General features: G+C 46.5%; 1 protein-coding gene and 1 long non-coding RNA gene across 5 annotated transcripts in view; both read left to right on the top strand.

The window, feature by feature from the left end:
* The window catches only part of lrch4 (leucine-rich repeats and calponin homology (CH) domain containing 4), a 43152-nt gene extending 31687 nt beyond the window's left edge, over positions 1-11465 (top strand). For 2 of the 3 annotated variants that reach the window (XM_035409212.1, XM_035409213.1), the window contains exons 16-19: positions 588-685; positions 1267-1404; positions 2133-2210; positions 6421-6709. In XM_035409212.1, the coding sequence (XP_035265103.1) occupies positions 588-685; positions 1267-1404; positions 2133-2210; positions 6421-6609 (503 nt within the window). In that variant the 3' untranslated portion in view covers positions 6610-6709. Of the gene's footprint in view, positions 1-587; positions 686-1266; positions 1405-2132; positions 2211-6420; positions 6710-11218 lie in introns of those variants that run through there. The other variant, XM_035409215.1, reaches the window with a different exon arrangement.
* LOC118223086 lies at positions 3117-5340 on the top strand. 2 transcript variants are annotated; one of them, XR_004764396.1, is made up of 2 exons: positions 3117-3569; positions 3799-5340. It is a non-coding gene; the product is annotated as an uncharacterized LOC118223086 (long non-coding RNA). The 2 variants fall into 2 exon arrangements; XR_004764395.1 differs by having other exon boundaries at positions 3614-5340.
* Positions 11466-14800: the final 3335 nt, after the last annotated feature.

Genomic DNA, 14800 nt, shown 5'->3' with positions numbered 1-14800 from the left:
CAGGTCTGTCTGTCTGTCTTAGCCTCCAGTATGTGTGTCTGAGACAGGCCTGTCTGTCTGTCTTAGCCTCTGGTACGTGTGTCTGAGACAGGTCTGTCTGTCTGTCTTAGGCTCGGGTATGCGTGTCTGAGAGGCGTGTCTGTCTGTCTTAGCCTCCAGTATGTGTGTCTGAGACAGGCCTGTCTGTCTGTCTTAGCCTCTGGTACATCTGTCTGAGACAGGCATGTCTGTCTGTCTTAGCCTCTGGTATGTGTGTCTGAGACAGGCATGTCTGTCTGTCTTAGCCTCCGGTATGTGTGTCTGAGACAGATCTGTCTGTCTGTCTTAGCCTCCGGTACGTGTGTCTGAGAGGCGTGTCTGTCTTAACTTGTATCTTAAGAGGAGCGGGTTTAAATAGGCTTATTAAGTGGAAGTTAGCTTACATTGTGTTTTACGTGAGTAGTTGCATTTCATATTGCATCTGGTCTGTCTTTCTGCTTCCTCGTTCTCTGTCTCTGTCCTTCTGTCCATAAGTTGTTTGTGTCTGCGTCCGTGTGTCTGTCGTCTTTCTCGGTCAGTGCTGATTGGACGTGTCCTCTGTTCCCCAGGCTCTGTGCACTGTCTGTCGGAGATGGGACGCAGCGAGTCCCGCCCCTCACTACGCTCCCCCCGAGAGGAGAGGCAGGACGTATCGCAGCTGAGAAAGGTACCCCCATCTCTCCCTCTCTCTCTCTCTCCTCTCGTTCTGTCTATTCTTTCCTCTCTCTGTCCCTCTCTCCTCCCTCACTCTTATTATCTCTGTCCTCTCTTTCCTCTCTCTGTCCCCCCCCCCTCTCTCTCTCTCTCTCTCTCCTCTCATTCTGTCTTTTCTTTCCTCTCTCTGTCCCTCTATCCTCCCTCACTCTTATTATCTCTGTCCTCTCTTTCCTCTCTCTGTCCCCCCCTCTCTCTCTCTCTCTCTCTCCTCTCATTCTGTCTTTTCTTTCCTCTCTCTGTCCCTCTATCCTCCCTCACTCTTATTATCTCTGTCCTCTCTTTCCTCTCTCTGTCCCCCCCCTCTCTCTCTCTCTCTCTCTCCTCTCATTCTGTCTTTTCTTTCCTCTCTCTGTCCCTTTCTCCTCCCTCACTCTTATTATCTCTGTCCTCTCTTTCCTCTCTCTCCCCCTCTCCCCCTCTCTCTCTCCCCCCTCACTTTCATTCACTGTGCTCTACCTGTGCTCTTTTTGTAGAGCACAGGTAGAAAAACCTGTAGTTTTAAAATCAGGTGTTTTTCTCCTCCTCTCCTAGACTCTGGAGTCCCGGCTCAAGTTGACTTTGCCGGATGACCTGGGAGAGGCGCTGTCCAACGGCACGATCCTCTGCCAGCTGGCCAATCACGTGCGGCCTCGGTCCGTGTCAATCATCCACATCCCCTCCCCGGCCGTGGTGAGTCATCGCTTACCTCTCGACTGACGCCGATTCCTGGCCACAGCCCACACTGTGACTGGGGGAAAAAAATTTTTTAATTCCAACCACGCTTACACCAGCATTCATTGGGGTTACTGTATGTTTGCAGAGCACAAAAGGGCGCATTGGCTAATAAGAGCTAGCTTAGTTCAGCGGTGACAACAAACGGGAAGATAGAAATAAAAGGGCAATCAACTAATGACGTCCGTGCTGGAGAATTCTAAATTGGCCTCATAAAATAAGCAGTGACCTGTGACACAGTCAGGTTTTGATATGGAACAGGAAGCCCGTGTGACTGCATGAATATAGGGCCTGGTTAGATGGCATCTGTTTCCATATTGCTCTCATAAAAGCCGATCTCTGCTGATATCGTTCTGGACTCGGATAAGCTGGGTGGTTAAGGCAGACGGGGGGGGGGGGGGGGGGGGGGAGCTGGCCGGTGAACTCTGCTCTGATACTGGCTCTCATCTGCATCCCATGTGGGGCGACATAGTTCAGGAGGTAAGACCGATTGTCTGGCAGTCGGAGGGTTGCCGGTTCAAACCCCGCCCTGGGCATGTCGAAGTGTCCTTGAGCAAGACACCTAACCCCTAACCCCTAACTGCTCTGGCGAATGAGAGGCATCAATTGTAAAGCGCTTTGGATAAAAGCGCTATATAAATGCAGTCCATTTACCATCCCGTCTCCTCTGTGTCTGACCCTTTCAGCCAAAGCTGAGTGGCGCCAAGTGCCGTCTGAACGTGGAGAACTTCATCGCCGCGTGCCGCAAGCTGGGAGTCCCGGAGGTAACGCCCCCCCGCCCCGCCCCCCCCCCATTTCTTACGGCCTTACATGCGTCTTCTCTGCTTAATGTTTTTTATTTTGTTTGTTTTTTTTTTACTTTTCATATCACGTTTTCCTTTTTTGTTCTGTGTGGAGTATGACCGTCCCGCGGTTTCCGTCAGTTTTTTGGAGAGCAGGCGCTGTGGGCAGCAGTCCTTTTTCCAGACCGCGTCCCACAATGCACCAGCTGAGCTGCGCAGGCAGTCAAACACAGGGCTGACGCGGACAGACAGAGACAGACAGACGGACACAGACAGACGGAATAACACCATGCATGGGCCTGTTTAGCAGTACTGCAGCTGTCGGGGGGGTTGAGCGGGGGGGGGGGGGACTCTGGGGGGCTATAGTGTTACACAGGGGGGCTTTATGCTGAAGAATGGCATGTGCTTATCAAGGTCACGCACGTGTCCACGTCCACAGTCAGAGGAGAACCACGGCTCTCACAAAGAGCCTCGGTCTTTAAAAAGCCGCTCGACCAGGGCGTCCTGAGCAGACGGGCTCGGGGTGGACGTGGGTAATGACGAATCATAATGAGCTGCTCTGCTCGGCAGACGGTACGCAGTCTTCGTTTTTTAATGCATCAGTCCATTTACACGGAGGACCCGGGATCGATCGGGTCCCGTAAACTCCCGCCTGACTGCCGCTTCCCGGATGTCCTGGCGCCTCTGCTTAAACCTGGCAGAGCGCCCGCTTTTTTTCCTCACGTTACATTACATTACATTACATTACAGGCATTTAGCAGACGCTCTTATCCAGAGCGACTTACACAACATTTTACACAGCATTTACACTGCATCCATTTATACAGCTGGATATATACTGAAGCAATTTCGGTTAGGTACCTTGCTCAAGGGTACAACGGCAGTGTCCTTACCCGGGAATCGAACCTGCGACCTTTCGGTTACGAGCCCAGTTCCTTACCCACTGTGCCACACTGCCGTCCCCGCTCCGGAGTTGAGTTCTTTAACGGGGCGTCCCATACCTGCTATCTCTCTCTCAAGCTGGGACCGCTGGACTTCCGCATCCACCGGATCGAGTTAAGGAATATTTTAGAATCCACCATTAGCCCAGACCTGCTCTGGGTTTTTCCTGCATGGAGAAATCCTTGGCGTGCACCAGTGCCAAAATTTGCGAGCACCACAGCAGGGGTGGGGGGGAAGGAAAAGGGGAAAGGGGGAAATAGGTGAATGAATAATGCAGGATGACCCCTACGTGAGACCTTACCGTCCAGGACGTGTCCCCACTTGTCACAACCCCGAAAATCCCCGTTACTGTAAATGAGTTGAATGAAAAGTGCGAGAGTTCGATGGATGTTGTGTCAGGTCTGTGCTCAGGGGTGTGTTGGGTAAACCCTTTGATGTGTCAGAAGGTCTGTACTCAGGGGTGTGTTGGGTAAACCCTGTGATGTGTCAGAAGGTCTGTACTCAGGTGTGTTGGGTAAACCCTGTGATGTGTCAGAAGGTCTGTACTCAGGTGCGTTGGGTAAACCCTGTGATGTGTCAGAAGGTCTGTACTCAGGTGTGTTGGGTAAACCCTGTGATGTGTCAGAAGGTCTGTACTCAGGTGCGTTGGGTAAGTCCTGTGATGTGTCAGGAGGTCTGTACTCAGGTGCGTTGGGTAAGTCCTGTGATGTGTCAGAAGGTCTATACTCAGGGGTGCGTTGGGTAAACCCTTTGATGTGTCAGAAGGTCTGTACTCAGGGGTGTGTTGGGTAAACCCTTTGATGTGTCAGATGGTCTGTACTCAGGGGTGTGTTTGGTAAACCCTTTGATGTGTCAGAAGGTCTGTACTCAGGGGTGCGTTGGGTAAACCCTGTGATGTGTCAGAAGGTCTGTACTCGGGTGCGTTGGGTAAACCCTGTGATGTGTCAGGAGGTCTGTACTCAGGTGCGTTGGGTAAACCCTGTGATGTGTCAGAAGGTCTGTACTCAGGTGTGTTGGGTAAACCCTGTGATGTGTCAGAAGGTCTGTACTCAGGTGCGTTGGGTAAGTCCTGTGATGTGTCAGGAGGTCTGTACTCAGGTGCGTTGGGTAAGTCCTGTGATGTGTCAGAAGGTCTATACTCAGGGGTGCGTTGGGTAAACCCTTTGATGTGTCAGAAGGTCTGTACTCAGGGGTGTGTTGGGTAAACCCTTTGATGTGTCAGATGGTCTGTACTCAGGGGTGTGTTTGGTAAACCCTTTGATGTGTCAGAAGGTCTGTACTCAGGGGTGCGTTGGGTAAACCCTGTGATGTGTCAGAAGGTCTGTACTCGGGTGCGTTGGGTAAACCCTGTGATGTGTCAGGAGGTCTGTACTCAGGGGTGCGTTGGGTAAACCCTGTGATGTGTCAGAAGGTCTGTACTCAGGGGTGCGTTGGGTGAGTCCTGTGATGTGTCAGAAGGTCTGTACTCAGGGGTGTGTTGGGTAAACCCTGTGATGTGTCAGAAGGTCTGTACTCGGGTGCGTTGGGTGAGCTGTCAGTGAAGTTGCTTGTGTACAGTGCGGCTCGTTCAGGCTTGGCGATGGTGTTTTATGAGGAGTACGCTCCGCAGTTTGCAAGCGTTCTGTCAGTTTGGCTCTTCCTGAAAGGCCTTGGCGCTCTCCCCTATAAACAAATGCTCGTACTCATTTCTGGACACGGTTCTGATTTCCCATTCCAGCCGGAAATGTTTATCTTAGTCGGCAGCTTTCTTGATCTAAGTTTGAATTGTAGTTTCAAATGCGCCAATGTGAGCTTTGCTTCAGGAATACGTGTTTAAAGTCACTTCACAACACTTCAGAGCTCTGAGTGTCAGTTTGAGCCTTTTCTGTTCTCTCATGACTGTTGATGCCGTGTGAGGTTTGAATATTGGCAGAACAGTAAAGTTGGATTGAATACCAGTGTTGTGAGGTTTGAATATTGGCAGAACAGTAAAGTTGGATTGAATACCAGTATTGTGAGGTTTGAATGTTGGCAGAACAGTAAAGTTGGATTGAATACCAGTGTTGTGAGGTTTGAATATTGGCAGAACAGTAAAGTTGGATTGAATACCAGTGTTGTGAGGTTTGAATATTGGCAGAACAGTAAAGTTGGATTGAATACCAGTGTTGTGAGGTTTGAATATTGGCAGAACAGTAAAGTTGGATTGAATACCAGTGTTGTGAGGTTTGAATGTTGGCAGAACAGTAAAGTTGGATTGAATACCAGTATTGTGAGGTTTGAATATGGGCAGAACAGTAAAGTTGGATTGAATACCAGTGTTGTGAGGTTTGAATATTGGCAGAACAGTAAAGTTGGATTGAATACCAGTGTTGTGAGGTTTGAATATTGTCAGAACAGTAAAGTTGGATTGAATACCAGTATTGTGAGGTTTGAATGTTGGCAGAACAGTAAAGTTGGATTGAATACCAGTGTTGTGAGGTTTGAATATGGGCAGAACAGCGGAGTTTGATTGAATACCAGTATAAGGGCTTTCTTTCCATTTTCTGCAGTTGTGAACAGAGATCAGCTGGGGGAGATTGTTGTTTAGTTTCTGCACAAGCAGAAAACCACAAATGACTTTTCAAAATTGCTTTTGGGCCCCGTGTGGTTGAGTAAAACATTTTTTCTTATGTAATTTGCGTCCTTGTGTGAAATGAGTGTGGTTTTTATTTTTTTTATTTTATTTTTTTATTTTGTTTTTGTGAATTGGTGTGTTGTTTTTCTGAAGTGGGTATGGTTTTCAGCAGAAACAGAGCTAGAGCTTGCCTCCGTTCACAGACGCTGTGGATGCATTAACTTGTGTTGTTGTTGTTGTTGTTGCTGTTTGTCTGTTTGCCGATGTGCTTTGAGCTCACCGTGTTGCCTCCTGTTTTTGTCTCTGCCCCCCCCCCCCGCCCCCTCCCCCTGTCTCTCCGCCCTGTTTGTCCCTTCTGTTGGCTTTTACATCCATCTCTCCCCTCATCTGTTCATCACTCGTTCTCATACCACATCTGTTCTCTCTGTCGTCTGTGACCCCCCCCTCCACTCCATCCCCATCCTGCCCTCGCCGCCATGCCCCGCCCCCCCCGTTTTTTTCCTCCATGTTTGTCCCTTTTTAATGGCTTTTATATCCATCTCTCTCCTCATCTCTTCATCACTTGTTATCTCTATCATCTGTGACCCCCCCCCGTCCCCATCCCGCCCCCCCGCCCCCCCGTCCCGTCCCGTCCCGCCCCGCCCCTGTGTCCCTCAGGCGGACCTGTGTCTGTCCTCCGATGTGCTGAGCTGTAAGCTGCCCGCTGTGATTGGCACCGTGGAGGCGCTGCTGAGACGGGAGACTCCGCCCCCTCCTCCCTGCTCGCCGCTCTCTCCCGGTTTCCTGCTCTTCTACTGCCTGGCCATGGCTCTGCTCTACCTGCTGTACTGCCAGCTCACTGCCTAGTGTACCGCGGACACTGACTCACGCGCGTATGCACACTGATATATACGCACGCGCACACGCTGATATACACACACGCACTCATATACACACACACACACACACACACACACGCTGATATATACACACACACTCATATACACACACACTCATATACACACTGATTTATACGCACGCACACATGCTGATATACACACACACACGCTGATATATACACACACACACACGCACCCTGATATATACACACAAGCACGCTGATATACACACACACACACACACACGCTGATATACACACACAAGCACGCTGATATACACATATCCCCACATATACCCAAACACACACGCACTCACACACACACACATACACGCACACACGTACATACACACACACACACACACGCAGCCACATGCACACACACACACACACACACACGTACATACACTCCCAGCACTTGTCTGTGGTCTGTCAGTCTCACACACTCCCCTTGTATGGATCCACACACACGCGTGCTAGCTCACACCGCGCTGTTATTAAGATCTGCAGAGTTACCCTCAGCGCATAAGCTCTGGACAGGAGAGGTACGACCGTTAGGACGCTGTGTGCGCCGCGCGCGTAGGCTGTGCGTGTGCTCACGCAGTTTCCTGATGTGCAGCAGCAGACGACGCTGACTGGACCCTGAACCACAGGCGCATATATCAGCTCACTCCGGCTTCTTGCTTCGTGTCACCATAACGACGAATTCATATACGTACTGGTCTGCCACCGGTTACTCATTACACATAGCGCACTGTAGCAGAGTTTCAACTGCGGAATGGCTGACGCCTGTCACACTACATCTTCTGAATGGCCTTTATATAACCTTCAGTTAGGGCAACGCTATTGAGTAGAATATGATGCACTAAAATCTAAAATTTCAAGCTCTGAATTTTCTCTTTAAAAAAAAAAACAAAACAAAACAAAAAAAAGGGCGCTTCAAAAACTACATGTAGTTTTCCCCCTTACATAACCACCAGGGGGCAGTGTTGAGGCAGGGAAGTTGGCCAGGTTAACTGAAATATGGGGCCTCCTTATTGGCTTCCACAGAATGGCACCAGGCGATCTGAGTATGTCGACCATGTACGTCAGACAATTCGATACCACAATCAGGATTATGTACTGTAAGGTTTATTTTCATGTTCCGAGGGGCATTTTGTTGTAACTGGTGTTCTTAAAAGGGGTCGAAACCACAGACAGTTACGTGATTGTGGCAGACAAAAGTACCTGGCGTGCCTGTGCGGTCCCTGTTTGAAAACAATGTTTGACTGTTACAGCCGAGGCTATTTAAATGTTTCATCTCTTCAATGTTGACTGTGACCAGCAGGGGGCAGCGTTTGGGCAGCTGTCTTAATGCTTCCTGTTGCAATCAGACGGTACAGAAATGTTTCTAAGCTTTTATTGACTTGATTTGATGTTCCTTTTTCTTTTCCTTTTTTTCTGTTTGTTATCCAGACCAGCTGAAAAATCCCTTCATATTTGTTTCAATGTAAACGCCTAATTAAGTTATTTCCTTTTTTATTTATTTGCTACGAGTGGGGAGGGGGGAAAGGTAGAAACTTGAGCTGTGATAGTTAAAAAAAAAAAAAGATATATGTGTGTGTGTGTATATATATATATATATATTATATAAAAATATTATGATGGGAAAATCTGAGGCCTATGAACCAACAGCCCTGGCCAGACTAGTCAGTTGAGGTAACTGCTCTATTCACGATGTCCTGAGATTAACCAGAGGACACGCTGTTCTGTGGCAGCCAGGGGTCTTGGTTTGTTTTGAATAAATTTCAGTCATTTAGTGTTGTATGGAATCAGTAGCACAACCAGGGTTAAGTAGCCCTGTGCGTGGATTCAGTTTTCCCATCTCTAGTAAATTCGACAAGGCGTCCCAGTGTGTGAAATTCATAATGTCTGAAGTGGGTAGTTTTGTTGAGACTAAACATCTTTTTGAGCCCACGATCTTAATGCAAAGATGCAAGACCCAGAATAATTAATAAAAATACGCTCCTATGATTGATTGATGTTTACTCTCGTTAAAAAAAAAATGATAACGAAGTGACACCTTTTTCTAAAAATGTTTTGTCAAACAGACATTTGTCAAGCAAAATTCTGATATAGTCGCTGTTTTCAGCAGTTTGATGATAAATGCACTATACAGAACCAACAACTTCTGTGTGCTCTATGTATGTATTGTATGTGTGGCGCAAACTCACTCATGCACACACACGCGCACACACACACACACAGGTTTATCATAAAGGAGTTTTGTGTCTTACCCCTTTGAGAGATCATTTCAGTGTGGAGGTTGGGCCCATTGATAGAAATGGGCGCGAGTGCACAAGTGTCTTTTCAAAAGAAACAGTTGAATGTATATAAGACTGTGTGGCCTTATCGAACAGAATTGTATCAAAGTTTGTCTTCAGATTTACCTCTAAATTAAGCTGTGTGATAGAAGCAGTTCTTTGACTGAAATACAAGGTCATTTTTCCGGTACATCTTGTATTCAAGAGTTCCATTTTAAAGAGGGCTGGTTTATACAAAAAAATGTTTTGCCCTTTTTAGAGATTTTGTCTCCATGGTCAGGAACTTCTTAAGGGCTTTTGGAGTACCTTGTTTTCCTTAATTGAATATTTTCGCCATCTTCACCAACATGAACAAATCTCACCATTTTATGGGAAAGAAAATGTCTGCTGTTTTTTTTTTTTTTTTTTTTGTAGAGAATCATCTCCTTGCCATCTGACACACTTATGGGAAATAATATCACAAGGGATCATTTAAATGTTTGTTTCCTTTCCTGTTCTGTTACGTACTTTTAGCACGTTGACTGTAAATTAAGTTGTTTTTTTTTTTTGATTCAATCAGCAGTTAAAGACCAACGCGTCTTTAACGCGTTTCATAAGCAAGTGGGACTGGCAATCGCATCAACTAACACAGAGAAACATTCAAGTCAGATTTCAATAGATTAAACAAACAAAAAAAACTGATGTATTTTGTAATATTTATACCTATATATTTAAAAAATGAGTATATAGTTTCTTCTACTGTAAAGAAATGATTAAAAAAGAAACTCTGATCATGCCCACTGTTGTTATTTGTTGTTGTCTTTATTTCTAATGACTGTGATTTTTTTTTTTTTTAGAGATAATTACACTGTGATTTTTTTGGAGGTAATTATATAGGCGTGGCGCATTACCACTGTTTTGAGTGAGGGCAAACATCACTTTCAGCACCTTTAATTATTGCCCTGTGCATGTGTGAAATTATAGGTTTTTTGAGTGCATTTGTCATGTTTTTCCAATTTCCTCCCTCCCTTTCTCCTTCCCTCCTCTCTCTCTCTCTCTCTAACACACACACACCCACACGCACACATCTCTTTTCTCTCTACCCTCCCTCTCTCTGTCTCTCAATTGTGAATTCTTCCTCTCTTTCTCTTTTCAAGATGTATGTTGCCGAAGTGTATATGACATTTGAAGATATTTATGCAGTCCTTATATTTTAACTGTGTGTGTTGTATTTTCTTTTTAAATAAACCTTAATAGCCTTAACGTTCTAGCTTACGTGCTGCGGTGTGTCTGTGTGGAAGAGGTAAGTTTCTGAACTGCTTGCTCCGATACACCTGCATGCCTGGCTGGGGTGTGGTGATGTCACACACAACCGATCCGTAGCGCTCCTTCTCACCTTTTTGTCCTGCTTGCTCCCTTCCCCTGACAGCCATTTTTACTTTCCTTCTCCTTTGGAATGAAGGTGTTTTTTTTTTTTGTTTTTTGTTTTTCAGTTGGGTAATGTCATTTGATTGGGTGACTCTTTGTTGCGTTGTGCTTGTTGGCCTGTGCATGTGTTCACAAAGTGGGGTTTCACCATAGAATGCAGTTCCACCATAGAGTGCAGTTCTACCAATGCAGTTCCACCATAGAAGTGCCCAGATGTGGCATGACAGCTGCAGAAGCCCCAGTCATAAGTCCACTGTCCTTCCCTGCTGTTGGAGGTGTCCCAGTCCAGTGGGAGACCATGGCCATGTTCAGACCCAATGCTTTTGGGTGTGGGTGTGCTGAGGTTAAGCTGATTAAATTGCAGTTAAAGCAGGTATTTTGAATTTGGTCGCTGCATGTGATTTGACAATGTGGCTCGTTAACTTGGAAAAATTAGGAGCATTGTGCGTGTGCATGCATGAAATGAGCCAGTTCTGTAATTACTTTTGCATTTACTGATGCAAGGAAAACTCAATACAGTGCGACAACCTGAATTAACGCTATCTCGGTTAAGGCCTGACCTGGCACAAATCACCACGTCTGAGAGGCACGTGGAAGGGATGGAGAAACCTGGCTTTGACGCTGCAATCAAACTTTGAAAGTCTGGAATGCCACACATTGGCTAGCTTATAATGTATGGCCCCACAGGTATTGTAAAACAGGGAGTGTAGGAGCAGAAGAATTTCCTGAGTGACCTGACAAACAGCACTACTTTGAATCCTGAGTGTGTGTGTGTGTGTGTGTGTGTGTGTGTGTGAGGACGTCGAGTGGAGTGGTGTGTGCATTAGCCTAGTGGCCGATCCTAACGCCCCTCCTCTCTTCCCCCCAGGAGTCCCTGTGTGCTCCCCAGCAGATCCTGGAGGACGAAGGCTTGACTCGGATCGCCCAGACCGTCCAGACCCTGCTGGAGCTCCCGGCGTCAGGACCCCGGCGCTCCTCCCGTCGAGACTCCCAAGGGTTGCCCCCCCAAGCGCCCGATCAAAATCCCAGCAACTCCGCTTAGAAACCCCGTAGTGCCCAGAGGAAACGTACCAAGGTCAACTGTGTGTGTGTGTGTGTGTGTGTGTGTGTGTGTGTAACTGTGTGTGTGTGTGTGTGTGCGTGCGCATGCATGTGTGTGTAACTGTGTGTGTGTGTGTGCCTTCATAAACTCAGTTTCTTTTTGATATCAGTGTTATTCCTTTGTGTTTGGTGTCCAAGTACACTCGTCAGTCTCCAGACTGGTTAGACAGCAGTCTTTGCAGTTTTGCAATTCCTAATACGTGCTTATACAGTACTTCTCAATTACAGAACGTGTTTCAAAAGGGAAATAACATGTAAATACATGTAGAAATATCAGAACGATTTGTCATCTTTATGAAAACATTAGAGCTTTTCAATATGAGGGCTGCTCTCTCACCATTGTGGTGATCACTTCTCCTAGAAGGCGGTGCCGTGATGTTGGAGTCATTCACGATAAAACAATGGTACTCATAAAAAAATAAAAAAATGTGTTGAATTTTCATGTGTAATGTTCTTATTGGATTTACTTAATTGTGCACCATTTCGAATATTTGAGGGAAATTTTGGAAAATTTGACTGTTGCTGTTTCCTCTCATATCCTTCCTGTGCATTTTATGGATCAGTTGTGTTGTATTGCATTGGAAAAAGAAAAGAAAAAAAAAAAAGGGAGGCATGACCAGAAGGATTGGAGATGAAATCCAGAAGAGGGGATGAGGGAGAGTTGGAATATCTGGACAGAAAGGGTGAGGCTAGTTGACTATTTTCCATTTCTTCCTGTGTCCAGCGCGGATGTCACTGGTCTTCCGGAATGTGTCATGTCATTTCGGCCAATCAAAGCCTGAGTGTGTGCCGTGTGCAAGACCAGACAGCCAACCTGGAACTACTTTACTCAGAAATGACTCCTTCAGCATTGTTTTATTATTGTTTGGTTAGCACATTTTATCGTTACATTACAACACAAAAAGTATTTACAATGAGAGTGGCCAGTAACAATTCAGGAGTATTTCAGGTTGATAAAACATTTTAGAATCCGCTTTATAAAAATATACATTTTTCTCACTACTCAGCTTAATTTTCGAGTCCATTTTATTAGGCTATTGGCATTGTAACACAATCAGGTGGTCAGTTTTTTTTTGTTTTTTTGGGGGGTATGGTTCATAGGGATTTTAACCATCCTTGCTGGTGTAAAAGATGAAGACGCTCTTCCAAATTATTTCTGACCAAATGAATCTCCATTATCAGAATGGAGTGTAATAGATTGTTAATGGAGCCAAAAGTTAAGTGAAGTTCACTTGGACCAAAATAGCTAACACTACTGTTAAGTGAAACAGCTTTGTAAAACGTTGCTTCAGTACACATTGCATTGACCAGGTGCTTAAAAAAGAAAAAAGAAAAGAAATGTTTGCAGAAGCTTGTTAGCCCTTTAGCATTTACGTCCCCTTAGCTACGAGCCTAGCTACAAAAATAAATGTACGCATATTAAACAGCACTTGAATCACGACCATGATTCTGACGACTGGATCATAAAGGAGGTTAAATGATTTATTGCAACCCTTTCAATGGATTGAGTTTAGGAACCCTTGAGAAGAACGGGTCCAAACATCGGTTTGGGCGATAAAATACCCTGTTCTACCCGTCCTCTGTGCCTGTTCTTCAGTTCAGTCACTGCCTGCATTAAAAAGCCGTGAAGGTGAAATTGGGCCAAAGAAGGTGTTTTCGTCTTGCATGCACCTCTGCACGATTATGTAAATGTCCTCATGTACAGACACCTAATGCACAGATTTAAGATTAGGTTTTTTTTTTTTTTTTTCAGGTATGGTTGTTTACCTCCTAGAAGGTGAAATGTAATTTAAAATGATGTTTTGTTGACAGAACAGGTCAAACGGGTATTATAAGCTCCCAGATCTCTGTGTGGAAAAAAAACAGCATTAGCTCGCAGCCGAACTTGAGACACAAAAGTCAGGGGAGAAGATAAATAAAAAAGAAACGAATAAGGAGAAAAGAATGCACTTGTTGGTAATGATGTAAACACTACTTCTTGCTTTGCCCATCCCCCCCCCCCCCCCCCACTATCTCCTGGCGGTTAATGAAATGTCATTTTGGGCGGGGCCGGAGGGGGGGCCCGGGGTGGGGTGCGCAGGGGGGGGGCGGGGTCAGTAGGTGGCGTCGATGGCGTTGATGTTGCTGTCCATCTGGTGCCTGAACGAGACCCGGGCCTTCTGGGAGAAGTACACGCCCGTGCCGCTGCCGACCTCCCCCTCGCTCCCCCAGGAGGCCGAGGAGGACAGGCGGGGCTTCGTCTCCCTGACGGGTGCTGCGGGTCGGGTGGAGAGGGGAGAGAAACCAAAGCGAAAATAAATTTTCGGGATCCTCACGGTATGTTATTGCACAAAGCCCTCTCCCCGGTTTCACAGTGTTCCCATCACGGCTGCACCTCACAGTCAAATGCGCGATATTTGAATACAGAAATGTTGCGTGGCCAGTTTTACAAGCAGCAAGCGGGCTCTTATTTGCTATTGTATCTTGAGAGGCCAGCTGACCCTCGATGTCAGATGATGCCCCAGTCTGGCCCTTTAACCCCCCCCCCCCCCCCCCCCCGCGCGGCCTCCGTGTATTTGCCCCAGGCCGCAGTTCCCTCACCTGCCTCCGGGAGGCTCTGTCTCCCCTTGTTCCTCTCTTTGCAGCGCCTGTACCAGGGAAAGCACTGCAGGACCTTCACACCCATGAAGCTCAGGGGAGAACTGCGGGAGGAAGAGGAGGAGAGACCGACATGAGGAGCGCATCTTTATGTACGGGGGGGAGGGGGGGGTTAGGGTTAGAGAAAGAGAAATGGGGTGATGCATTTGGATGGAATGAAAAGGGAGGTGTGGAGGAGAGGAAGTGAACGCGGGTGGGGGGGGAAAGTGAGACGGAGAGGTGAGGATGAAGGCCGTAGAGGACTGGAGCGAGGGAAGTGGAGAAAGGAGATGTGGAATAATGGAGAGAAGGGGAGAGGAAGGAAGAAAGCATAAGGGAACAGTTGAAAGAAAGGTATGTAGTTAGAGAAGATGAGAAAGACATTGAGAAGAATGCACTTTGGCACAGTGTAAGCATTTCAATTTTGACTGAAGCTGTGTGACGTTCATTTAAATTCAATTTGCCTGGTTATTTCATAACCAAATTAAATTGCTCTGTTTAATGTTTTGAGTCTCCAACCAAAAGATAAATGTTCAGTTATGACACAGCCTTTTCTTCCTGCCTTTAAAGATATATATTAACATAATAACAGCATTTGTATATTTTTATTTTTCCTGTTTTCTTTTTTCTTTCTGCTAGGCTGTGGTTTTTGGTCGCTGTGCTATGTACGTGAACAACAGCACGATGCAGCAAAGTTTTGCTGGTTTGACAAAATCCATGTCAACAAATGACA

The sequence above is a fragment of the Anguilla anguilla genome, chromosome 3 (genome assembly GCF_013347855.1).
Source record: "Anguilla anguilla isolate fAngAng1 chromosome 3, fAngAng1.pri, whole genome shotgun sequence".
NCBI lineage: Eukaryota > Metazoa > Chordata > Actinopteri > Anguilliformes > Anguillidae > Anguilla > Anguilla anguilla.
Note: the sequence above shows the minus strand (reverse complement) of the source record. Positions and strands in the feature narration are given on the sequence as shown.